This window comes from Eutrema salsugineum, unplaced genomic scaffold (genome assembly GCF_000478725.1).
Source record: "Eutrema salsugineum unplaced genomic scaffold, Eutsalg1_0 scaffold_1, whole genome shotgun sequence".
NCBI classification, from domain to species: Eukaryota; Viridiplantae; Streptophyta; class Magnoliopsida; order Brassicales; family Brassicaceae; genus Eutrema; species Eutrema salsugineum.
The window spans coordinates 10,694,399-10,721,012 of NW_006256909.1; the positions used below are offsets into that span (position 1 = coordinate 10,694,399).

The 26,614-nt window shown below is 36.2% G+C and overlaps 5 protein-coding genes and 4 non-coding genes across 10 annotated transcripts; 3 read left to right on the top strand and 6 right to left on the bottom strand.

Moving 5' to 3' along the window:
- Positions 1-7,580: 7,580 nt before the first annotated feature.
- LOC18030788 (U-box domain-containing protein 4) lies at positions 7,581-9,764 on the top strand. Its single transcript, XM_006414278.2, has 2 exons — positions 7,581-9,018; positions 9,351-9,764. The coding sequence occupies exons 1-2, from the start codon at positions 7,666-7,668 to the stop codon at positions 9,411-9,413; spliced, it is 1,416 nt and encodes a 471-aa protein (XP_006414341.1). The 5' UTR covers positions 7,581-7,665; the 3' UTR covers positions 9,414-9,764.
- A 344-nt stretch (positions 9,765-10,108) lies between these two features.
- LOC18030789 (inositol transporter 4) lies at positions 10,109-12,540 on the bottom strand. Its single transcript, XM_006414280.2, has 3 exons — positions 12,452-12,540; positions 11,568-12,199; positions 10,109-11,443 (listed from the first exon to the last, which is right to left on the bottom strand). The coding sequence occupies exons 2-3, from the start codon at positions 12,108-12,110 to the stop codon at positions 10,241-10,243; spliced, it is 1,746 nt and encodes a 581-aa protein (XP_006414343.1). The 5' UTR covers positions 12,111-12,199; positions 12,452-12,540; the 3' UTR covers positions 10,109-10,240.
- A 2,103-nt stretch (positions 12,541-14,643) lies between these two features.
- Positions 14,644-14,724, bottom strand: TRNAL-CAG. The gene has a single exon. It is a non-coding gene; the product is annotated as a tRNA-Leu (tRNA).
- A 117-nt stretch (positions 14,725-14,841) lies between these two features.
- Positions 14,842-17,644, top strand: LOC18030790 (pentatricopeptide repeat-containing protein At4g16470). The gene is made up of 2 exons (XM_006414281.2): positions 14,842-15,145; positions 15,410-17,644. The coding sequence occupies exons 1-2, from the start codon at positions 14,877-14,879 to the stop codon at positions 16,713-16,715; spliced, it is 1,575 nt and encodes a 524-aa protein (XP_006414344.2). The 5' UTR covers positions 14,842-14,876; the 3' UTR covers positions 16,716-17,644.
- A 146-nt stretch (positions 17,645-17,790) lies between these two features.
- LOC112082209 lies at positions 17,791-20,799 on the top strand. 2 transcript variants are annotated; one of them, XR_002896859.1, is made up of 4 exons: positions 17,791-19,335; positions 19,409-19,898; positions 19,980-20,309; positions 20,393-20,799. XR_002896859.1 is itself a non-coding variant. In XM_024149601.1 (2 exons), the coding sequence occupies exons 1-2, from the start codon at positions 19,219-19,221 to the stop codon at positions 19,739-19,741; spliced, it is 450 nt and encodes a 149-aa protein (XP_024005369.1). In that variant the 5' UTR covers positions 17,791-19,218; the 3' UTR covers positions 19,742-19,938. The 2 variants fall into 2 exon arrangements, 1 of the variants encoding a protein (XP_024005369.1); XM_024149601.1 differs by lacking the exons at positions 19,980-20,309; positions 20,393-20,799 and having other exon boundaries at positions 19,409-19,938.
- An 822-nt stretch (positions 20,800-21,621) lies between these two features.
- On the bottom strand, positions 21,622-21,732 carry LOC112082608. Its single transcript, XR_002897273.1, has one exon. It is a non-coding gene; the product is annotated as a small nucleolar RNA Z107/R87 (small nucleolar RNA).
- Positions 21,733-21,929: 197 nt separating this feature from the next.
- On the bottom strand, positions 21,930-22,033 carry LOC112082592. The gene has a single exon (XR_002897258.1). It is a non-coding gene; the product is annotated as a small nucleolar RNA Z221/R21b (small nucleolar RNA).
- A 740-nt stretch (positions 22,034-22,773) lies between these two features.
- TRNAT-AGU lies at positions 22,774-22,845 on the bottom strand. Its single transcript has one exon. It is a non-coding gene; the product is annotated as a tRNA-Thr (tRNA).
- A 483-nt stretch (positions 22,846-23,328) lies between these two features.
- Positions 23,329-24,189, bottom strand: LOC18030791 (zinc finger CCCH domain-containing protein 18). Its single transcript, XM_024149007.1, has 4 exons — positions 23,901-24,189; positions 23,666-23,815; positions 23,467-23,565; positions 23,329-23,354 (listed from the first exon to the last, which is right to left on the bottom strand). The coding sequence occupies exons 1-4, from the start codon at positions 24,187-24,189 to the stop codon at positions 23,329-23,331; spliced, it is 564 nt and encodes a 187-aa protein (XP_024004775.1).
- Positions 24,190-26,614: the final 2,425 nt, after the last annotated feature.

Genomic DNA, 26,614 nt, shown 5'->3' on the forward strand with positions numbered 1-26,614 from the left:
TTTTATCCCTCATATGTTTTAAGTAGGACATACGTACGAAATTCAACTTCACTTGCAGATTGTAAAAACTGTGATAGTATTTGAAATGGAATACACTTTTTTACATCTTTTTTTTTAAGAACTTTTTTTACATCTTTGACATAAAGGAGTAATGATTATTATTCCTTAATCCTTACACCCGCACAATCTTTTTGGGCTGTCCGAGTGAAGACACGCATGTACTTCTAATTAAATATTGTAATTATTAGTATGCATTCAAAACGAAAATGGATCCACTTTTTCTTTCTTTGGCGGCATGTTTACTGCTTTTTCGTCATTAATTAGTGATTTTAGTGGTGAATGGTGATGATGACTTTTGTATGGCGCTATATTGCTTGGATTAATGTTGAATTTTGATTTCCATTATTGGAGTTGGTTATCTGCATAATTAGCAAAACGAGTAATTTTATTATGAAAATCTTATAGTAAAGATACATTACTTACACGTGTGGGTAGTAAAGAGATGACCACAAAAGAGTTGACTGATTAAGCATGATGTCATAAGAATGTACTCCCATGCTTTCTATTAAGTTGAGATGTCCTTTTTGTTTCCTCTTCGCTGCTATTACGTACAAACTAAATATTTACTCAAAACTGTATGAAAACATACTTCTTGTATGTAATTTAAACATTAAGACATTTTAGGATACTTCTTATTGTAGCTAATGGTTTTGATTGGTTGATGATTGCTTCAGAAGAAAATAAAATAGAAACAAAAACTATTCTGCTGTTTTTATTTTACACCTCAAACAAAAAAAAATCACAAAAGCAGGAAACAAAAATATAACTTCTCTTTATAAAACTTAAGAAGAATAAGAATTTCAGAATCTTTCTCTCTAATTTTTTCATCTCAGTTCCACTTTTTTATTCCAACTTCATACCAATCTATTATATAATGGGAGAGTTTTCTCTCCATTTAGGGTGTCCACATCAGCATAGCATAAGAAGAAAATTACAATGAATGACTCAATTAATTCATACACTTTAAAATAGTATCATTTTCATTTAAAAATAAAATAAAAACACTAATACTAAAGTTAATGACTTCATTAATTCACACATTGTTTATAATCATTATTTTTATCAAAAAGAAGCAGAGAAAAAACTAGAAAAAATAATAAGAAAAAGTAGTTAAAGAAAAAGATGATGATGAAAATGAAACTCAAGACGACGAAAAAGAATAAGAAAAAAAAAGAAGATGAAAAAATCAAAATATAAAGAAAAACATGTAGATGAAGATGAAATAGAAGATGAAGAATACATACACGAGATAAGTAAATATAAGAAAAACAAAATTAGAAAAAAAGATGAAGAAAAACAAAAAAAAAAGAAAAGATATAGAAGTTGAAGAAGATGAAGATGAAGAAAAGAAGGATAAAGAAAGAGAGGAAGAAGAACTCAAGCTGATGAAGAGGAATTTAAGAAAATACGAAGGCAAAAATGTTAAAGATGAGAAAGGAGACCGAAAATGAAAAATAATATATTATCTTAATATGATGATGGAGAAAAAGTATAATAAAATCAAGAAAATAAGAAAAAGAATATGATGAATTAGCTGTTTAAAAATAAAATATGATGAAAATCTATACCCACAAAATTTAATATTAACATATATTTAAAATATATATATATATATATATATATTTATATTCATATTTAGTATATTTAGTACAAATAAATAAAATAAAAGAAATTTTAGTATAAAGATGCAGAAAAAAAATTAAAATAACAAATTATGAGAATATGAGAAAATGAAGATAAAGAAAGAAAAATTTGTTGTTATATAGAAACACTATTAAAAATAACTAATAGAATGCAGGCATTGTTAACACAATGCAAACCATAAAAATTATTTATTAAACAAAGAAAAGAAACTATGACAAAAAAAAATGACAAAAAAAAAACAAAGAAAAGAAATTTATCAAACAAATTCTTTTTAAAAAATAGCAGAACATACGTTTAAATCTGCGCGAAGCGCTGAGTCAATCCTAGTATTTGGAATGGCGATGGCCCGTTGAAACTTCTTCTCATTAACAAGTAACAACGTATTTTGTTGTATTAATAATTAAGAGTATTAAGTACTCCTACTGTTTATATAAAAAAGAGTATTAAGTATTAACTAATGGCTGATGCTAAGAAATACGATAGAGATTCTTTCTAAAAGAAAAAAAAAAATCGATAGAATTGTTTACACTTTACACTAACATAAAGCTGAATCAAGGATATGATGACCACGTAGTATGAAGTACTCTATGAACTGAATCCTCTTGAATTTCCAAAAGCATTAATAGAAGCGTTGCCGGGAACCAAGCCTCTCGAAAATATTAATTTATTTTTTCAGAATCGAAAATATTAAATAAACAACTGAAAAAGGAAAAGCGCTGATTAAAAGTAATATTTAATCCTTTTCATTATTATTATTATTATTTTTTGACAACAATCCTTTTCATTATTTTTAGGACTTGCTTTTGTGAATTCGAGCTTTTTTTGGTCTGGGCTCTGGAGAAAGTGAGCAACACGGTTCGAACAAAGTGAGTAACGCGTAGCCGTTGTTATTTGAGGACTGTTTAACTTTATTTTTGAATTACTTTATAATTTATAGGGATATCATTTTCTAAAAATATTACTACAGTATAATTATTTTTCTAAAGAATTTGTATTAAATGACCATATTACTATTCATAATTTGCTACATAAGAAAAATTACTGTTCAAGTACTGTATAATTTTCTTTAATATATTTCTACCCTTATACACCCATATATAGTGTTCTCTCTCTTACTCTCTCGTCTTTCTCTTTCTTTCCTATACTACAATTTGAAGTCTAAACAACAACCACTACAAGAAAACACCTCATTTACAACGATCATATTTGTTGTAAATAAGTGTTTGCATCGATTTTACGACGAAAATCAAATCGTCGTTAATCAATCGTCGTAAATCCAATTTCGTCGTAAATTCGTTGTAAATTAGCGACGATTTATATTCGTCGCTAATTTACGACGATTTTCAATATTTTTAATTTTTAATTTTTAAAATTTTTTACAACGAATTTACAACGATTTTTAATATTTTATTTATTTTTAATTATTATTTTTACAACGAATTTACAACGATTTTTATTATTTTCCGGCGATGGTGGCTCCGGCGGTGGTGGCTCCTCCGGCGATGGTGGTTCCTCCAGCAGTGGTGGCTCCTCCGGCGGTGGTGGCTCCTCAGGCGGCGGTTGTGGTTCCTCCGGTGGTGGTGGTGGCTCCGGCGGGGGTGGTGGTGGTTCCTCCGGCAGCGGTGGTGGCTCCCGGCGGCGGCGGTGGCTCCCGGCAGCGGTGATGGCTCCGCGACGATGATGATGACTCCAGCGGTGAAGATAAATTATTGAACTTATTATATAATAGTGTTGAGTTTGTTATATATATATATTGTAAAAAAGTTTGTCAAATTGCCGATGTGTGACTTTTATAATTTTGATTAACGACGAATTTATATCGATTTTAGGATGAATCGTTGTAGTTTTTAAAAATTAAAAAAAATTTACAACGAATTTACATCGAATCGTCGGTAATTTTTTGTTAACTTTGAATTAATTATATATGATCATACTGTAGTAAATTATACATACACTTTTTATATGAAAATTTAATAAATCAACATAAAATTTATATAAAGTAAACATAAAATAATAAGATTTTAGAACTTATAAATAATAGTAGTTAGGAGAAAAGATTTTTTTTAATAATAGAAAACTTGCAATAATTTTTTTAATGTTTTTTTTATTTAAAAAAGAATTTGTTGTAAAATTATTGTGAATTTAAAACGAATGTACAACGAATATTAATTTTATTTTAATAAAAAAAATATTCGTTGTTAATTCGTTGTAAATTTACAACAAATGAACAACGATTATTTCTACAACGAATTTACAACAATTTTACAACGAATACCATATTCGTCGTAAATTCGTCGTAAATTTACGATGATTTTACAACGAATCATTTTACAACGAATTAACGACGAATTGGAATTCGTCGTAAAGTTGCAACGAAAAGAAATCCTTGTAAAAATTCGTTGGTAATCTTGTGTTTTCTTGTAGTGAACGACGGAAACAACAGTTCCTCTCACTCTCTCTCATCTATCTCTTTTTTTTTCCTTTACTCAAATATTCTAATGCCTCTGCTCAACTATTGTTCTATGTGCTCTAATGATGTAAAAGACTGTTTTTAGCTTTGTAATATGAGTTTATTCTAGTTTAATTTCAATTTCTCCAAGAAAACTATAAAAATTGATCTTATCTGAATTAAAGTTATTTTAATTTCGTATTTTCTCTTGAATTATGTATCTGCTTACGTAAATTAGAAATTATCTTTCTTCTCTAAAATTATAGATCTGAGACTGGGAGAGAGATTGTTGAAGACGGAGATCTCGATGAGTTACGTTGGAAAAATATTAATTTGAAAGTGAACAATCAACAATTTTATAACTCTATTAAATAACATATTAGAGATATATTTAAATGTTAATACCATCCAACAAAATTTTAACATATCCAAATAATATATAGCTGGATGATATATGATGGTTATCTTTGAATCCGAAAGCTGCACCCACTCCAAATTATCTTTGAATTTTGAATTAAGGTTTTAAAATGAGTGTTAGATTGCTAATATATTTTATAGAAGATTACAATTTATTTACTATACCATTTAAATGTTTTGATATATCTCTAATATACTACTTAACATGTTAACTATATTATTACATAAAATAGATTTAAATTAATATTCGATAAGCCAAATATACCAACTGAAATTAAGCACTCTAACAAATTATATAGTTTTATAATATGTTATGTAATTGTATAATTTATATGTTAACATGTATGAGATTATAAAAACGCGCTAAAGAATTATTTAGACTGCTAAAGTTTAATGTAGCTGTATAACATATATGTTAACGTGTTCTGATATAACCAGTTAACGAACCAAATATAGCAATTCAGATGTGTCAAATAATGCAGCAATCTTTTTTTATTATTTTTAAGAATGCAGAAACTTATCATGCTAACAAAATATGTAGTTTGATAAAAAGTTATGTAATTGTATAACTTATATGTTAAGTAAAGAAGAATGATGAAAGAGAAATTCTATTAAAAAAAATATTCGTTACAAAAGAATAAATGGGTAAAGAATAATAACACTCTCGACAATGTAGGACCAATGTCATATCAATTCACTGTTTTTTCTATTTTGCCAATTTTGAAGGATTTTCTAACAAATTAACTCTTTTTTATGATGGTTTAGCTAGTGATTTATTTTGGTCAGAAATACTTTAATGATGTATAATTCATCTGACTGGTAGATGCTACATATCAAATTACCTTGATTTTTTCTTTGTGCAATTAAATCCTATTGATTATATTTGATTTTGTATGCTATAGTTTTAGTTTTTTTTTTTGAAAAAAATTCACAATTTAGTTTGTTGTTTGTGATCAACTTCAAAAGTTTACTTGTATAGCAGTACTATATCATTTTTTGGGGCAATAATATCATATGGTTTATCATAAAATTAATATTTTTTCTAGCAAAAAAAAATTAATATTTTTATGAGCATAACATATACGCGTAGACATAAAATTATGTACAGATTAATGTACATACATACACCCAACTTTGCAGAAAATGACATTTCATGATGGAATCATTCATCAATTATAATTTTTTAAATTGCCAAAAACGACAAATATGATCTACTTAGAGTTTTAATATCGCCAGTTGAGAATGTTAATTATTTAAGGATTACGTAGTGTTTATAGAAAATATTATTTGTCTATTTTGGTCGCCGTAATAAGGATATACCTACTCTCATCTCTACGGCTGGCTAAACGATTGTTAGAGTGGGGACAAACACAATCTTTACAATCGCATTAATTTAATTGCATTATTAATCATTTTAGATTCTAGTTGGGGTGTTGAACAACTCACCATGCTGTATAATTATACGGCACGTTACTTTTAAAATGATCACAATCAGATACTTTGCCTCCGAAGCAATTCAGAGTAATTTCCTAAAACTCTAACTGGGATTATATAAACCTTCGAGAGACAGAATTTTTATATGTTTTTAATTGTTGATACGTCGCTTTGGCGACTGATTAATTATTTTTAATTAATCGTACGTGCACTTACTTATTCCTGACAATGAAAGCATATATTATTCAGTGCATCAAGTTTTATGTCATACGTATTTCGACACCACTAATCACTTATATTTATATAAAAGAATATGCTACATTGCAACACTTTCATCACTAGACAAGTTAAATATTTTTAAGCAAATCTGTTAGTCTGATCCGTCCCGTAAAAAACTGTATCGTTTATGTTAACACTATAGTTAGTTACCCACTGGTTGGTTTGTCCCTATATTAGGTTTGATACTAATACAGATGGATGATCCAAAATGAAACAAAATGACATAGTTTATGACAATAATAGCGTTAAATACAACAAAATAAAATGTGAATCAGATATGGATATACGACAAACGTTTAAACAAACTGAACTTGATAGACTGATAGTAATGAACAACACTCAAAATCTACTGTATATCTAATTATGGTTCTCTCTAGCAACTAGGTTTGATGTAATTGTCACAAAAAAATAATAAAAAACTAGGTTTGATGTTAATTGCCACAGCGAATATAGAGTTGTAAACATATAATTGAGTGATTTTGACAAATACAAAACTTGACTATAAGATGTAGTCTACTAATATACGTAAGTGTCATCGTTGCTGTATCATCATTATCCGAATAAAAATCTGTAATATCATGTTGTGGACAGAAAATAATCACTATAAACTCTTAAAATAAAAAAAATATTATAAAACCATAACGACAACCTCATAATTGTGCCATAACGGCACAACCTCATAATTGTGTATTGCAAAACTAATTTTCTTTCTGTTTAGCAAAAGAAAAAAAATCCATTTTTCGTTTTGTTGGTAAGTAATAAAATTAAACCGAGTTAAACCAATATAGATTGCAATGGTGAAAAATTTAAAACCAAGGCATTGGGCGAATCTATGTCGACGGTTTCAACGGACACGTGTGGACAAGCTGTGCACGTGCCGCCAGGTGTTCATTCAAAGCTCTAGAAACCGTTGGATATATGATCTGACGGTCTGAAACGTCTCTTCCTCAGCCGTTCATAACTCAACCCCATCAGCAGCATATCGGAATTACCAAAAAAGCCAACTGGCCCCACGTGTTTTATGGACTGGACTCCTTTGTTTAAAGGGGTATTGATGTACTTTAACATGGACCCCTCGGTTCACCTAAAAGTCACGGCCACATGGCTGGTGAGACAGACATGCAACCAATGTGCTGCTCCTTCTGAATCGTTGATTTTAAATAGATGCAGCTCTGGATCTCTCCACGTGTCACCGTGACTGTGGAAATTCGTCACAGTCCCGTGAGTGCAGTCTCTCCCAGTTACAAAACAGCTGCAAGCTTTTAAAAACCTTTCTCATCCTCTTCCTCAAGCCTCCTCTTCTTTAATCTCACCATGAAAGTTCAGAGAAATTGAGAAAAAAAAACGAAGGTCAAATTTGGTCAGCACAGATTCTTACGAAGATGGTTTCCGTGGAGGATCCGTTACCCCATTCGAATTCCACTCGCTTCCCGCTCACATCTGATTTCTACGGTTCATCGTCGCCGTCGGCAGCGAGGATACACCGTCAAGCTGGCCGGTCGATGAGGACGGTAAGATCTAATTTCTACCAAAGCGGCGATCAATCTTGCTCATTCGTCAGCTCCGTCGGCGATAAATCGGGGTACGCGTCGGAGTACCTGTCGGATTCAGTCATCGACATGAGGCTCGGCGAGCTCGCTTTGAAAAACAGTAATTCACTCAATTCAAACGCTTCTTCAGTTAAAGAGGAAGAGTTTCTCGACATTTCTCAGGTGTTTAGCGAGTTTTCCGCGTGTAGCAGTGATATCTCCGGCGAGTTACATCGTCTCGCTTGCTTGCCGTCGCCGGATATCGAGAGAAAAGAGAGCATCGGAGATAACGAAGCGCAGGATCCAGAACTAGAGAGGGAGCCGTGTCTAGGGTTTCTACAGAGGGAAAACTTCTCTACGGAGATTATCGAGTGTATTTCGCCAGAAGATCTACAGCCAACGGTGAAACTCTGCATCGACGGACTTCGCTCTTCTTCGGTGGCCATAAAGCGATCTGCTGCGGCGAAGCTACGGCTCTTGGCGAAGAATCGAGCGGATAACCGTGTGTTGATTGGGGAATCTGGAGCCATTCAAGCTCTGATCCCACTTCTTCGTTGCAACGATCCATGGACGCAGGAGCACGCAGTCACGGCTCTCTTGAATCTCTCTCTGCACGACCAGAACAAAGCCGTAATCGCCGCAGGAGGAGCAATCAAATCTCTAGTGTGGGTTCTCAAGACGGGGACGGAGACTTCAAAGCAGAACGCCGCTTGCGCGTTGCTCAGCCTGGCGCTCGTGGAGGAGAACAAAGGCTCAATCGGAGCCTGCGGCGCGATTCCGCCGCTGGTTTCTCTTCTGCTGAACGGATCTTGCAGGGGCAAAAAGGACGCGCTTACGACGCTTTACAAGCTGTGCACGCTTCAGCAAAACAAGGAGAGAGCTGTCACCGCCGGAGCGGTGAAGCCGTTGGTGGATCTAGTGGCGGAGGAAGGCACTGGAATGGCGGAGAAGGCCATGGTGGTTCTGAGCAGCCTAGCTGCGATCGACGAAGGCAAAGAGGCCATTGTTGAGGAAGGAGGGATCGCGGCACTCGTGGAGGCCATTGAGGATGGATCGGTGAAAGGGAAAGAATTTGCGGTCTTGACACTGTTGCAGCTTTGTGCTGATAGCGTCAGGAACCGTGGGTTGCTTGTGAGGGAAGGCGCGATTCCTCCGCTTGTGGGTCTCTCTCAGAGCGGCAGCGTCAGCGTTAGAGCTAAACGCAAGGTAAGAACTTTGCTATGTTATTGATTTCTTTAGACATATTTTTACTATTTAGCTTAATAACAGAGTTGGCTTAGCTACAACACACTGAGAGTCTTCTCTGTTAGGGATCATAGTTTTAATCTTCTGTTCTCAAGCAGGGGTGTCTCCTGAGATCTCTATCGGTTGTACTTAGCGTATTGGGTACTATCAGATCTAGTTTTCGTATTCCTGGTAGATCCATTTGATTATGCGATGTAGATTCCATAGATCAGCAGGGTCATCTTTTTTAAACGTGTGGTAAGATGTATGAAAAGCTTGAACTTGATGAATTGTCATCGTTTTCTATCCTGCAGGCAGAGAGACTTCTGGGGTATCTACGGGAGCCAAGGAAGGAGGGATGTTCATCAAGCCCTTGAAATGGATTAGGATGGTTCCTTTGAATTGAACAATGTGGAGGTTTCGTCAGTTTAGTATGTATATACTGAGTGTAAGTTTGGTGGTTTTGTATAGCGTCTTTGTGTAGACTGTTAAAGAGAGATCAAATGAGTCTCACAAAACTTGACTGACTTTGATCTTTCATATATTGATGTTAAGCTAGTTTTTAAGGGTGGAATTTGCTGATTTGGATTACAAGTCTAGCATTCAGTATTTTTTTGGTGTGTGGGGTGGAATTTGCTGATTTTTAAGGCAAAAAAAAAAGCTTGTAGAGTCGGCAAATGCTTGTTCAAGCACAAATCAATTTTAATCGATAATATTTCTTGATCACTTGTTTTAAATTCTATCTGGATCAATTATTGTTGGATCTGTCGAGTGTATTTGTGGATCTGTGTCTGTGTATAGTGAAGAGACGGTGGATCTGGTAGATGATTTGACTGTCACCAAATCTGGCACCGCTTATACTGTCTTGTCCTACAATAGTAATGATAAGCGTTGAAACAGTAGTTTGTCCCATAAACAATCAAAAGTTTTGTCTGCCTCCAAAGTTAAAATAATTTCACTAAGTATTAAACTTGAGCCTTTCGGTACACAAAAAGTTGTCTGCCTTATAGCAAACTCTTTTTTGGAGTATATTCACGTTGATACAGGATGTTTTGCTCTTTTGAATCATTTATTCTTTGACATTTTGAAGAGGTCTTTGATATAACGTATTCGCTTCCGATTTCATTCAATTTAGAAACTGGAATCGCTTGCAACAACAATATAAAAAGAGAGAAAGAAAGAGAACGTGATGTTCATCATCATCTTAAGCCGTATCAACATCTTTGGACTTTTTCCTCCGCCGCAAGAGACTTGGTTTGTATCCGACCTCGAGCAACTTCTCGACCTCCTCAAACTGAAGTCCTTTAGTCTCAGGCACGAGAAGCCAAATGAAGAAGAGACCAATCGCAGAGAAGCCAGCAAAGAGAAGGAAAGTCCCAGAGGAGCCAAGAGCATGTGTGAGCGAGAGGAAGCTCTCACTCACAATAAGATTCGAGACCCAATTCGAAACCGCGGCTATACCTCCTCCAAGACCTCTATATCTAAGCGGATAAATCTCAGAGTTAACAATCCATGGAACAGTGCCCATACCTGGTGCGTACACTATAATGTAAAGCCCCAAAAACACTATAGCCAAGAAACCAAACTTGCTTGGACATCCATCTTTGAAGTATGTTCTTCCCTTTGAGTGGCAAGTCGCTTTCATGTCGTCAGATAAAACCACGCATGCTCCTGGTGCGTAAGGCTGTGATCCGCTAGCGCAAAACCCACATTCCGACTTCAGACACTTCATGCAGTTCCACCTCGAAGGAGGCGCGTTTGTGGTTGTGAGCGGTACAAACGCTGGACAAGTAGCGTTTGGAGCAAACGTTGTTGATTCCACCGCATCGATCTTTGGTGCGTGAATGGCCGCTTGTGAAAACACCGTGGCTAAGATGATCAAACAAGTTATGATCCCGAACATTGAGATGATCATCAGCTTTCTTCTACCGTACCGGTCCACAAACATCATGCTCACGATCGAACCAACCGCGTTTAAACCGGAAGTTATGAGAGACAAGGCCATGGCTGTGCTGTTGGATGCGTAACCAGCGAATTGCACGATCGAGGGACTATAATACATCACCGTGTTGATCCCCACGAACTGCTGTGCAACTTGCACAGTGATACCGGCGGCGAGTCCACGTCGGACGATGGGGTTCGCGAAGGCTCCTTTGAGTTTCGCGACGAAGCTATCTCCGATGATTGCTTCGTCTGCTTTCTCCACCTCCACAGACTCTTTCAACGCTTCCATCTCCGCCTCCACTTCCTCCTCCGGATAGATTCTCTCCAGGATTGCTCTCGATTCCGCGATTCTGTCTTTTCTGTATAGCCACCGTGGAGACTCCGGTAAAGAAAGCATCAGCACAAACTGAACTATCGCCGGAACTCCCGCGATTCCCAACATCCATCTCCATGTTCCCGGAGTCTGTTTCAAAATCAAAATTAGGGTTTTAGTTACTTTCCCCCAAAGTTTGAAGCTTTAAATTAGGGTTTTAATTACTTTCCCCCAAAAAGTTTGAAGCTTTATATTTGTCTATTCGTCACTTTACCTTAACGAAGGCGAGATTGATGAGGTAGGAGAAGAATTGTCCTCCGGTGATGAGAAGACCGTTGGTGCTAACAAGCGCGCCTCTGATTCTCGCCGGAGATGCTTCGGAGATGTATAGCGGCGACGTCATCGAAGCCATACCAACGCCGAACCCGACGAAGATTCTTCCGACGATGATGACCCAAGGAGCCGGAGCAAAAGCCATCACGATCGCGCCGATAAAGAAAAGCACGTCGGCGATTAGAATCGACATCCTTCTTCCGAATCTATCGTTGATCCAACCTCCGACGGCTGCTCCGACGATGGCTCCGGCAACTGCCATGCTGACGATTGTCGATTGAAGCCATGTTTTTCTATCGACTTCGTCGAAATCCTCTCTGATGAAGAGGAGAGCGCCGGAGATGACTCCGGTGTCGTAACCGAAGAGAAGACCTCCGATTCCGGCGGAGAGAGCTAGTCGCATGATGTAAGGTGTCTTCCATGTCGTCCTCCAACACTCTGTGAACTCTGTTTTGTCTGCTTTCGCTATTCCTCCTTCCACCATTTTTGTCTGATCTCTCTCTATCCTCCTAATGAGATTGTTTCTCTCTCTTAGTAAACAAAGATTCTCACAACTCGTTGATCGATGATGCTCTGCGAAATGCAATTTGACGAACCCAGAAATGTTAAAGATATATAGAAGAGATGTACACGAATATCGGAAATGAGAATCTGGAATCGTCCATCATTAAAGCTTTTGAGATTTTCTTTCTCTTTCTTTCCATTCAAAACACATTTACTATACAGATCAATGACAAAATAACTAAATCGGGAAGCGAGAAAACATAAAAAGTTCAAAACAAAAAACTACAATTGTCATCGTTTTAACAGAATTTCGAGTCTCACCAGAGTGTTAATTATTCACGAAATATACAAATTACGGTGTTGAGTGTACGATAGAATATAAAAGACTAGACTTTGAGTAGGAGAGAAGATGATACTAGATGAAATGAATTGGATAAGATTTTTAGGCCTAATAAGATTCTCCTAATAACAAATGGTTGACTAAGTGGGACCCATATAAGACTAATCCTCTTTGACTATCTCGTATAAATCCACCACGGTAAGATCTGATTATCTCGAGATTCTCGGTAAAAAGGAAAACTAAAACGTGATTATCTTCTTTTGTCTGTAAAAGTTATTTTTTTTTCCACCCGGCTGAGCTCAAACATTAAAGAAAAATGGCGGATCCAGTGCTAAAGCATGTCAAAAGGAGGAAAAAACGGACTCATGAACCACATGATTTGATTTATCTCTTTCATTTCAAGAGATAACCAAAAGATAACCTTCTGATTAAATACTTAACTGCTAATTACTGTATTAAGTTATTAACATTGATGGTGCAAATCCAAAGCGTCTAAAACATGCGCCTACCTGAATCCTAAGACCTAGGCCATACAATTTTCGGACTCACATGCTGCAGCTATTAGAAAATGAAAGTGACTTGAATACAAAAAATATTATATTTTCCGTGAAATATATTATCTGAACGAGGTTGTTTTTTTTTTTTTTCCCAAATTACACCAGCCAGATTTAGAAAGCAGGGAATATTTTACCTGGGCTACACTCTGAATTTGATCTTCCAAATCTATCTATCGATTTTAAGAAAGGAAAAAAAAATTCGGAAAGATGTTTAGTGTCTCAACCTAACAGTTAGAAACAAAACAACAATGTTAAGTCTTATGTATTCTCAAAATTATTTAAAGAGAATCGACTCAGATTCTAAATTTAGAAAAAGAGTGACAACTTGATGATAAAACAAGTGGTCTAATATCCAGTAATTAAGGATTAACTTTAGGTAAATACTTGGGATAAGAACGCTTGACAAGAAAATGGTACTGTTTAGTGGTTGTGTTTTCTTCTCAATCCCCATATAGTTAACTAACTGTATCTCCTAAACTTGTGTTAGTTAAAAACTGTAATAGTTGGAGCTGGCTATTTTTAGTATATGAAATAACATACTTTCGAGTTAGAAAAGAAGTCTTCGTATGAGGAACTTCCTCAAAAGTATCTAAACAGAGATGTGATATTTTCGATCCAGCCAAACACGAAATAATATATCTAATATAACTTGGATTACCTGTCTTTAATTTTAAAATAGATGTACTCGTTTCTCTCTCTCTGACCAGAATAAAATCAAGATTTACTCGTCTCTCATTGTTTTTTCTTATCTATCATCTTCTCTCTTTACTTTTCCGTAATTATCTTCTTGTTTTCAGTATATTCAGTATATTCTTCTTGTTATACAAAAAAAAACTTTCTTTTTTGTTGAAATGTGAAATTATTATTATTCTGCTATAACTTTGTCACTGTTAACTTATTCATATAATTCTTTCTAATCATTTTACAATTGTTAGTTCTCCATAGTTCATATATTACGGTTCTTACAATTGTTAGTGCCTATTTCCTCTCTCTGGTAGAGAATGTTCTCCTCTACATCGCAACTATGTCCAGTTTAAAATTGGGTATAAACTAGTCTGATCCCAAACAAAACTTTATAAAGAGTTTAGAAAGGTAGATTAGTGAGATAAGTAGCTTTGAAAAATGCCTCAACAAAGTATTTATGAATTTTTTTATGCAATATGCTAAACATCATCGCTTTTGAGATGACTGTTGATAAATTTACCTTCACTATCACACTATAAAACACTTCAATCTTCTTGTTAAACATATTCTCAACCAGTTTTGTTTCTCAAACAAAATGAAAAAACAAATTCCTAAAAACATTATATCCCAATTAGCACTACTAAACCAAAATTACTGACTTTTTCTAACGATTAAGAAGAAGTGTGATTTTCATATGTTAGTTTAAAACTCACAACGACAAGTTCAAAATTATAGTCAAAATATTTTACTTGCTTTAAACTATAAAGCGGAAAGAAAAAAAAAACTTAAAAAGTGTGATTTTTTCTAACGATTAAGAAGAAGTGTGATTTTCATATGTTAAACTCACAACGACAAGTTCAAAACTATAGTCAAAATATTTTATTTGCTTTAAACTATAAGCCGGAAAGAAAAAAAAACTAAAAATGAATATTTGTCAAGAGTGGGATTTGAACCCACGCCCTTTCGGACCCGCACCTGAAGCGGGCGCCTTAGACCAACTCGGCCATCTTGACTTTTGTTTATTAGTTTCATAAAGTTTAATATTGTCTTGAAAACGAAATTAAACCCTTTCTATTGCGCTTGAACCCTAAAGTCGAGAAATTTATTGCAAGGCGCAATTTCTCCGGGTGATGATTGATCTCATCTCCTCTAGTAATCGGAGGGAATGTTTTCGCTTTCTCACAAATCCCAGTCTTCGGCTATCTGCTTCTTTTCCTTCTCGATCTCCCAACTCTCTAACTCCCAACTTTTGAGCGATTTCGGCTTCACGCTGAACAGGATTGCGATAGATAACACTCGGGAGTTACAGACAGAGGCGTCTCAGTCGCCGTCCTCGTCTGCTTCCGACGAGATACACGTTTTATCTGGTCCTATGTTTTCCGGCAAAGCGACAACGATCTTGCGGCGGATGCTGGCGGAGAAGAGAACTGGCAGGTTTTTCATCTCAAATCCTTTCCTAAATTCGAGATGCATTTTCCTCAATCTTGGGTTTTCGTTGATGATTCTGGTTTCGCAAGCGGGAAATGTTTATAATTGAAATCCATATCTTAACTTGTGAATGATGAACTATATTTATAATTGTGCTTGAAATTGACTGAAAATGGATCCGTATTCACTATGATCATCTCTTATGAGGTCGCAAAGTCTGAAACTTTGCATTGAGAGATCAAAGTTTGGTTCACATGTAACATGTTCTAGCTTTCAGGTGGGGCATCAGAGAAAGAAAGAGCAGCTGGATAAGACATTGAAGGGACTGTGTGTTACTGGGAGATTAAAAGAAGCTGTTGGGTTATTATGGCGTAGCGGGTCAAAAGTCGAGCCTGATACTTATGCTATGCTGTTGCAAGAATGCAAACAGAGGAAGGAATATACGAAAGGGAAACGGATACATGCTCAAATGGCTGTTGTAGGATTTGCTCCGAATGAGTATTTGAAAGTCAAGCTTTTGATACTGTACGCTTTATCAGGGGATCTTCAGACAGCTTGGATCCTCTTTCGTAGTTTGCTATTGAGGGATTTGATCCCGTGGAACGCAATGATATCAGGGCATGTGCAAAAGGGTCTTGAGCAAGAAGGGCTTTATATGTATTACGATATGAGACACCACAGAGTAGTTCCGGATCAGTATACCTTTGCTTCAGTGTTTAGAGGGTGTTCTGCGTTAGCATCGCTAGAACACGGTATGAGAGCTCATGCTGTCATGATAAAGAGCCGTATTAAGTCCAATATTATAGTCAATAGTGCCCTTGTTGATATGTACTTCAAATGCAGCAGCGTCTCTGATGGGTACAAAGTATTTGATCAGTTCTCCACCAGGAACGTTATTACGTGGACCTCGTTGATGTCTGGATATGGGTATCATGGAAAAGTTTCAGAGGTGTTAAAATGTTTTGATAAGATGAAGGAAGAAGGTTGTAGACCGAACTCTGTTACATTTTTGGTGGTTCTCACTGCGTGTAGCCATGGAGGTTTAGTTGGTGAAGGTCGGGAGTATTTCGATTCTATGAAGAGAGATTACGGGATTGAGCCTGAGGGACAACACTATGCGGCTATGGTTGATATCTTAGGGCGTGCTGGTAGGCTACAAGAAGCGTACGAGTTTGTTATGAAGTCACCGTGCAAGAAACACGCTCCGGTATGGGGTTCTTTACTTGGGGCATGCAGGAATTATGGGAATGTGAAACTGCTAGAACTCGCAGCTACGAAATACTTTGAGCTGGATCCAACGAACGGAGGGAATTACGTGGTGTTTGCCAATGGATACGCGAGTTGTGGATTATTGGATGCTGCCTCAAAAGTGAGGAGGAGAATGGAGGATGCGGGAGTGAAAAAGGATACCGGGTATAGCCAGATCGAATTACAAGGGGAAGTTCATAGGTTCATGACGGATGATAAGTCTCATAGACTCTCTGGAAAGATATACAAGAAGGTCCAAGAGATGACTTCTGTATTCATGCATGTTGACTGCTATCCAGATGATTTAGACGCTAGCTATCCTGTTTGATCGATTGGTTTGTCATCTTGTCTTGACTCTCTGACCAAAGCAACTTGCAGTTAGCTGACAGAAATCTGTCTCCAACGGATGCTGTAGCAGGCTCTCTCCAGAAAATCTATCTTGATTCAAACACAAGCTTTGGTTTTGGAGCATTAAGTTTATAGGTTTAGCAGTAGAATGTGAACTGTAGATAAGTGAGAATTGTGGTCTGGGTTTTGGATTCAATAGGAGCACATCCTGATAATGAAATGTGATTGGTATTGATGGAAAACTCAAATCTTAGGCGAATGTAGATAGCCTCAGTTTCTCATAGAACGACCAACAAGGGTGTACCACCACCAGTCTCTCATATCAAATCAGGTAAAGTGAAGGTATTAGGCTCCGAGAAATCTGTCGTGGATCAAACACAAGTCGGGAGTTCTAACTTTTATGGGTTTAGCTGTGGGAATGTGATTATGTAGAATAACTGAGAATGGTAGTCCGATTTATTTTGAATAGGAGCAAATTTCTTCTGATAATGGATGTGTTTAGAATGAATTATGTAAACTCAATTCTTAATACTAAAGAAGCTCTTACTGTAATTGAGACTGCATGGTTAAACTGTAAACAGATTAATTTCTAGATTATTCATCCATTATTGTTATCGAGTCGATTATTTTTTTACTCGATAATTTGAGACAATTCATTCTTTTAGGGAAAATTCCATATTAATACCTCAACTTATTTTCTATTACCATTTTAATACACCAACTTTTGATGTGCCCAGAACAATACATGAATTAAATTTGTTTTCCAGTTTAAACCACCAACTGTCTTAATTTGTATTTATATTCAATATACGGCAACTGTCTGTTTCTTTTTAATATGGGATAGAGGTTATCTTCGTGGCTTGAATTTTCTCATTATTTTTTTATTTTGAAAGAAACAATATAATAAGGGACCACCATATAATAATTTCGTTGTCGTTGTGTGGTTTTTGTTGTCATGCTCTATGTTTACAAACCTTTGATTTTCTTTTTTAAAAGTTTCTCCCTTTTGATTATACAGTAACCATGATGATGTTTTGAAGATGCACATTACCTTTGGGGGTTTAATGTCATATAGAGAGAATAGGTTCTCATATTCAGGTAGAGTTGTTGTCCGAGATATTAGCATTGATCCAGATCTTCTAACTTGGTCGATTTTTGAGGACTTCATCAAAGACAGAGGAATTGAGAGTAAGGTAGAGCATGTTTGGTACAAACTACCCACTGAAGATATTTCTGTGTCAAGATCGATCTACAAAGATAAAGATTCTGAGATTAGAAAGCTGTGTGAAGAAACTAAAGGAGTTGGAGAGATTGATTTGTTTATTTCTTATGGTGAGAGGGCTGATGTGGATGTTGATGGAGATGCTGAAGTTGAAGATCGGGAAGATGGTTCAGAAAGCAGTGAGGAAGATAGTGAGGATGGTGAAAACAGAGAGGAACAGAGTGATGATGAAAACAGAGACGAAGATAGTGAGGATGAAGAAAATAATGAGAGTGAAAACAGAGAGGAACAAGAGAAGGCAGATGAAGGTGGGCAACAATCTGAAGGTGAAGATCAGATTCTAGATGTAGGATCTAGTGATCCTCGATTCACAAACTTGTTCCAACAAGCTGAACAGGTCGAAGCTACACAAACTATGGTAAATGATGAAGTGGAATCTGACAGTGAAAGTGAAGATGAAGTACCTTTTGGAGCTGGTGAGTATCCTGATTCTCCGATCGATACTGATGAAGAGTGGACAAATTTTCACAAAGAAAAAAAAAGTTAGAAGAAAGAAAAAAGGAAACCCACAACGAAGTCGTGCTGATTATGACAATCCTCCATATTTGTGGTTGATGCAAACATTTAATAATGGTGATGAATTCAGAGATCAATTGCTGAAGTATGTGTTGAAGACACAATATGATGTAAAGCTTAATAGATGGGAGTCCACTAAGCAAGCAGCTGTGTGCACCCATGAGAAGTGCAAATGGAGGATCTATTGTTCTGTTGAGAAACCAATTCGAAAATGGATGGTTAAAGTATACGAAGACATCCATTGTCATTTGCCTACGGGAAGAGCTAGGATGTTGAAACAAGGTACCATTGCAAGATTGTTTAAAGAAGAGGCAAGAAGAAGACCTGACATAAGGAGTACAGATATCAAAGATGAGTTGATGTACGTGTACAATGTCTCAGTTTCAATATTCAAGTGCAGAAAAGCCAGAAGGATTGCCTTAGATATGGTGTTAGAAACACAAAAACAACAATTTGCAAAATTATGGGAGTACACGAAGCTGAATTGGTGCGATCTAATAAGGACATTAGTACAGAAATTGTCACTGTCGAGAAGGAAAGCAAGCAGGTATTTGAAAGCTTTTATGTATGCTTTGAACCCCTCAGGAGAAGCTGGAGAACATATTGCCGCCCTCTGATTGGTCTAGATGGTGCTTTTTTTTGAAGTGGGAACTGAAAGGAGAGATACTCGCAGCAGTTGGCAGAGATGCAGAAAGTTAGAGGAGAGAACAAAGAATCGTGGGAGTGGTTTATTAAAAAGTTGCAGGTTGACTTAAATTTGGGTTTAGGAGATGGATTTTCCTTTATTTCTGACAGACAAAAGGTATTTTTATTTATTTTTACATTAAGTGGTTTAAAACTGTTTTGTTAATTACAATTGGCATGTATTTTTTCAGGGTTTACAAATTGCTCTGGCAAACGTTCTCCCAAATGCAGAGCATAGAAATTGTGCAAGACATGTTTATGGTAATTGGAAGAAGACTTATGGTAGTGATGACTACAGACCATTCTTCTGGAATGTGGCTTATAGTCGAACACGTGGAGAGTATGATTTGCATATGGACGAGCTGCGTGCACTTGACAGAGAAGCACATGATGCTTTGTTAGCAGCCGCACCAGAAACCTGGTGCCTTGCTTTCTTCTCCAAAACTGCTAGATCTGTTGATGTTTGTAACAATTTATCAGAGAGAAGAAAACCGAGAAGACAGCAAAGCACTGTACGATCATAACAAGTTCTGATAACTTGTTTGAAGTTGTTTTGTACGGCTGCAGCTATGAGGTCAGTCTTCGGTTGAAACATTGTGTTTGTAGGGCGTGGGACCTCACAGGCATCCCTTGTTCACACGCAATCCGTGTTATCAACGACTGCCATCAAGATCCAGAAAAGTAAGTCTAATTTTTCATTAGTTTATACAGAAAATTTAAAAGGAGTATTTCTTGGTTATTGAGTTATTTGGCTATGTGCAGTCATGTTGAAAATTGTTACAAGACTTCAGTTTGGATAGAAAATTACAGAGATAAACATAAGGCCAGTAAATGGAGAAATATTTTGGGAAAAAAACTGGAAAAGATCCCATTGGAGTGCTGGGTTTTAGAAAGATGCCAGGGCGTCCTAAGAAAAAGAGGATAAAAGCAGCACATGAATCACCTTCCAAACCCAACAGAGTGACTCGTGGAGGCAGAACAATCACATGTCGTAATTGTAAACAAGTTGGACATAATCGAGCAACATGTAAGAATGCATCTTATGTGGTTCAAGGCCCAAAACGAAAACATGGTAGACCTTGGAAAACACATGTGAGTTAACTCCTCACCATATAACATAAAATATTTGGTTATGATTGCCGTATATTCTTTTGTTTGATTCTTCCACATTTCAGGTTGAAGGAGAAAGCCTCTCAAATCCACAAAAAAAGACGCAAGAAAACTCAGTCACTGTCGCCATGTCCAGCTTCAATCCCAATACCTGTAGTTTCTTCTTCACAGACATCTTCATATACAGCACCTGAAACATCAACAAGCACATCTTCACGTGGACGTGGACGTGGGCGTGGGCGTGGTCGTCCTCCTGGAAAAGTACAAGCCCGCAAGGAGACAGTTCCCAGGGGTCATGGAGTGTACGTAAGTCCATTCACTAATAGAGTATTCGAAGTTTGGGGAGACAGAGCACGAGTTGTAGGACAAAGTTCTTCTCATGGACTTATGGGACAAAACACAGCTAAGAATCCTCCAGAAAAATGCTCTTCTCGTGGTCGTAACTAGTTTCTCGGTTTGGTTTGAAACTGAAAAATTTATGGCTGTTTTTTTTTTTTTTTTGCTTTTTGGGTTTGAAATACTCGGCAAGGATGTTGGTTTCTAAACTCAAGTTACTACTTTTTGATTTTGAAATCATGAATCTTATGGTTTTTTGGTTCGTGATTATCTGTTATGATTCTAAATAAGCAGGATGCCATAAAAATAATAAAAACTTGTTACGTTTCGTTGACAAACAACTAAATTAAAATCAACAACAAAACTAATTAACTACTGAAATTGAGAAACAAGAGAAATCAAACAAACAACACTTCTCTTTGTCGTTGCATTCTTCTCCTTGTCGTTGCATCTTATCATTTTTTTATTCAGAAAAAGTTGATTTGTTTATCTTCTTATCTCTATTCTAGTGTTTTGTCTCTGCAAAAATATATTTCTGACTCGTGAAGGAAGAATAAATATTAGGGTTTGTATTTTGGAATTTCTACTAAATAGAAAGGGGGTTTTTAGCACGTGTAGTTAACCCATAGTTAGCCACTAAACGACTTAATTAACAGTGTTAAACGTCGTTTGTAGTGCTGTTAATTGCTGTTAACATAGTGTTTAAAAATGGATACATTGTTAATAGTTGGTGGTTTAAACTGGAAAAAAAAATTAATTCATGTACTGTTCTGGGGGCATCAAAAGTTGGGTGTATTAAAATGGTAATAGAAAATAAGTTGATGTATTAATATGGAATTTTCCCATTGTTGGAATATTTTGATAATTAATTTTCAAATTATTGTAATCCATCCCTTTCTGTTATTTTTTCATACTCATGTCGAAATAGATTAGATATCTTTTATTTAATTAGGTAAGAGAAGGCTCAGTTCAGCGGGATTATCGACACAGAAACGAAACTCCAGTTGAAAGGAAGAAACGCCTAATTCCGGTCTGTTGAGCTTGAAATTTCCGAGTCATCACTGCCTTCTCTCTCTCTATCTCCATTGGAGGAGATTTTCATTAAGGGAACAATTAAAACACACAAAGCTATATGTTTGGTCCCTATCTCATCTGTTATGTCTTAACAGAGGATTAACTGGTTCTAAGAAACACCTAGTACGGACCACATCCTTGTTAATTCAGACAAGAAAAATACTTGTACAAAATCAGGGAAAACTGTAACGGGGGCTCAGAGAAATATTGGGTAGAGAAAATTCTCAGCACATAATCCATTACGGATCTATATCAGAGTGGTGCATGACTTTCTCGAATTGCTCATCACTGAAACCGGCAAGTAAAACGCAAAATCAGTAACGTTATGATCAAAAGAAAAGCCTTAGAATTGGATTCAAATCAGCAAAAAAGCTTCATCGAAGAAGCCAATCAGAGCCGAAAGACCGTGATCTTTTCTAAATCTAATCTCTTCACAGGAAAAACATATAAAAGATTTTTGAAAAAAGAGGAGATAATATAATGTAGGTGTCATGGCCGGCCCAAACGGTAAAGGCAGCGACGCCGCTCCGCAAGGCGATGGAATATGAGACCTTTACGGCGATGCTTCCGACGGAGAAGCCAATTAAAAGGCTCCTTCTACGCCTTCCACTGTCGTTTTTCGTTTTATTTGTGACGTTTACTTTTAGGGTTATGCAACCACACAGGTTTATAGATTGCCCCTTGTCAAGTAATCGATTTCTTGGAGAGAAAATCGCGTCACGTTTGAAGACAATTGTAAAATATAAACACAGAGACATCTAAAAGACACTAAACGAGAGACGAAATCGAATTCTAAAGGAAACGGATTTGATTAGAAGATGAATGTGATTTGAGTGAATTTGCGTAGCACTATTTATAAGTAATAAGGCGAAACCCCCTTTGTTATTTTGGTCCAACGGCGGAAACCCTAATTACGTCATTTGAAGCCTAGACTGAAAATTCGAATTTGGTCAACCCAAAATAAGAAATGGGCCCGTTCAAAATGCAGCCCACAAAAGAGGAACTAAAACAACTTAAAATTGTGTGATTACAATATTGCTTTCATTGAGAGTTGAACTCAAGACCTCCCGCTTACTAAACGGTGCTCTACCAACTGAGCTATGAAAGCAACGTGTCCTCAATAGTTAGTAAAAAATAAACCAAGTTTAAACTCATTTGTTGTAACCTTTGCATGAACAATTTATTCCAGTAAGAGTGTAAATTTGTAATATCTGTTTGGCTATTTCCAACTCTATCAAACTTAGAAATCTTATTTGCTGATACACTATTTTATTCACTTAGAATATTTCCAACATTTTAATTCTACAATGAACTGTAGCACTGTACATAATTCTCGTAATTGACAATATATATATAATGCTTCTTCCATCATAGCTTCATGCCATAACTAATAACTTGTATCATTGAATTAAAATATTTGATTAGAAGCATATAAGATGATATATAGAGACGATGAGTATGAAATATGAATGTACTCCCACTTGTATTTGAAAAGAAAAATGATGAGTTTCCAAGATTTGTCTACAAAAAAAATAACGTTTTCACTTTTACAAACACTAATTTTATGAGCCTCTCCTTCATGTTGTCAACTCTACTGAAGTTGGAGTCCTGTTGACACTAGAAAAAAAGAGAAAACTCTCTAAATGATACTTGAGAGACAAAACGTGACTTTATATAATAATAATCCAATCCAAATATCAACATTTTAAGATACTTTGCATGCAAGTACCTTGGGTTTGGGAATGTTGTGACAGCAACCCCTCATGCTGGCCCTTTGATCTCACCATTCGCTTCACACGACTCAGACGTAGCCCACTTGACATTGCACCTGTTTATTTCCCAACTCACAAAACTTAGCCCTTATCAGAACACATCTATATCTGAATATGTGGTATATATAGAACATGAGCTAGCTAAGTACTAATTACGTCTTGTACTCTTTGCATAGGTTGCTCCACTGTTGCTTGCCTCTGCACCAGTAGAATTGGGCTTTCTCAATGTCCTCGCCAGATGTTTCATACGGCTCAGCCGTATAGTTCCCATCAGTTTAGCAAGATCCTCCACTTGTAACCCCACACCTACATGTCCCCAAAACATATATATGATCAAAACTATATATATTTTTGTAATTCCATTAACTAGATAGTGATCATTCTCTCTCACTCTGATCAGACTCAACCAACGGGACAGAACTGCTGGCTCCTGAATCAGGAGGTGATGAGGTCATTGCTGATTGGCTGCCTCCTCCGGTGATTGCTTGTATCTGAGAGTCTATACGGCTTATCTCAGCTCTCTGCCTTCGTAGCTGGTAGTTTTTGCGGCGCCTAGCCAAATGCCTTTCCCTCTCATCTTTGCTCATAGATTGTCTTCTTTCTCTGTCTCTTAGACGCCGCCTTTCCCTTTCTTGCTCCTTCCTACTTCTCCTCGATTCCACTCCCTCTTCCTCTTCCATACTATCGCTCGCTATTATAATGGAGAAAACTGTGGTCAAATGACAAATTTACAGAAGATATGAAATGCATGATGCAGTTGCATTGCATTATACAAACACTGATGCAAAACTTATCATTGAGCAGAGCATAAACTAATTAAGAGAGTGGAGAAGCAACGAAGCTAAGGGAAAAGTTGGTCACTAAACAAAGGAAAAAGAACTTACTTCTGCAAAGGAATGTGTTCAAAAGGTCCTTTTCTGTTGGGATTGTTCCATGCAAATAATTGCCTGAGGCATCACTGGTAAAAGAATGATCCACAAAGAAGAACAGTCAATCAAGTGAACTAAAAGACTTGAGAAGCGTAGAACATGAAGATATACTAGTGCTGGAATAGCTGGACTTACACAACTTTGAGGCTTGAGGTATAGCCGTGAGTTCGCTGAACTGGACCAGTCAAATCGATTTTTGTTAAGCCGTCTATACAAAGCTTAGAGAAATATACGAGTGATTCAATACAAATGACAATTCCAAATTCCATGGGCGAATAAAAGAATCCACGTTACATTTGCGTGTGGATCTATCGAACGAATAAACCCTAGGCTCAGACTACTTGACAAACACGTATTAGAACCTTACGAACCCTAATTACCGCAAAATCACAGATTCACAGGAGAGAACAAATCTTATAAGGCCGACCAAAAAGAGAAATACGGCACTCGCAAACCCGGTGACGAGATAGTGGATCAGAAATACAAAAGCCATTATTGTGTGTGATTCAAGAATTGACAAGGAATTACGAAAAACGATCGGTGCAACAAAGATTCAAGAACTGACCTGAACATACGACGGCGATAAAGGGATATGAGGATTCGACGAACGTTTTCTCCCAACAAATTTTTCCCTATTAAATTTTTTTTATACGACTCAACTTAATTTTTAATCAACCGCTACTATATAATTAACTCTGCTTTATCACCTTCCATATTTCTTTTTAAACTGCAAACTATTTCACTGATTTCAAATCGGAATTACAAAGTTTTATATAACTTTTGGAAAATAAATTTTTGAACTGTATATAGAAAAAAATATAGAAACATAATTGTTACGCTTATAAATTATTAAATCTGTTATTTTCTTCTAGGTATTTGATATTAATTTGATGTGAAATGCATGGTAGCATCTTTTCACTAAACTTTTGTATAGCACACTGCATGATAAACTCCGATGCTTTTAACGTCTATTCTGAAATTCCGACAAAATCTGATATCAATGCTTCCGTACCAGAATTATTTTAACAATGGTGACTTTAGGTTTCTTCCATTTTTTCTACATTCTTCAGCAGAATAATTCTATGCTGGTTTCCGTTGGGGTATTCATAGAAACGACAAATCCAATAAGATTTGTTCTAAACATCGATAAGCCACCATAAAATTATTATGATTATGGTAAACTATCTCAAAACTAGCAAGAAAAATTAGAACAGACAAATAATCGACAAAAAACCTTGGACAAACACCGGTAAAACAACCAAAAATTATATTTTAAATTAATTTTGTTGTTGTACAGTTTCGTACATATCCGCTAATGTATCAAAAATTGCTCTAAACACTTATATCTGAAAATTTGTATATATTATGACCTCCATATTACATTTTAATTTGCTAACAAAAATTATATATAGAGAGAAATTTGCATTTATAGCTCGATCGATCATGTGACCTCTAGGCTTACTTTTACCAGTTGAGCTAACGATATTTAGTTTACTTGATTTCCTTTACTGTTACAGATTTGATAGGTTTAACCATTTATTTTGAGCACATGTTTTTCAAACACGACAATTCAGCTCCGGCTACAATAATGCTCATATCCGGTAAGGTGGAAACTGAATTGTCTCAACATATTGGCTAAGGTGGATACAACCTTTGTTCTGGCATATACAAATATTACAAGTTGGAAACCGAAACGGCTAATAGACTGGCCAATGCAAGATATGCCAATACAAGATATGTTCTTCATTACAAGTGCACTGAAGATGATCAATCGTGTGATGAATCTCATGTCTCGGTGGTTTCGTGCAAGTCATGCCATATTAGTGGCCTAAGCGTTACAGATTTCACCACGCATCTCTCCAAATGGTTGGGATCTAATTCGCCCTCGAACCCCAATTCAAAGTTGGACATATCAAAAACGTTTGTTTCAAAGGAGCTACACCAATGCAAGCTTTCACAATGTGGATAATGTACCTTTATCTGTTCGCAACAAGATCTCAGGCTCGCAACATGGGGATTAAACATCATTAATTCCTTTTGAATATGTAATAATTACGAGGAAACAAGACACCATTTCTTCTTAAAAATGGGAAATCGGGTTTGAGACCTACTTCTCCCAATGGCTCGAGAACCATCCTCACCAGTTTCACACATGGAAAGCGTTCTCCATGTGGCT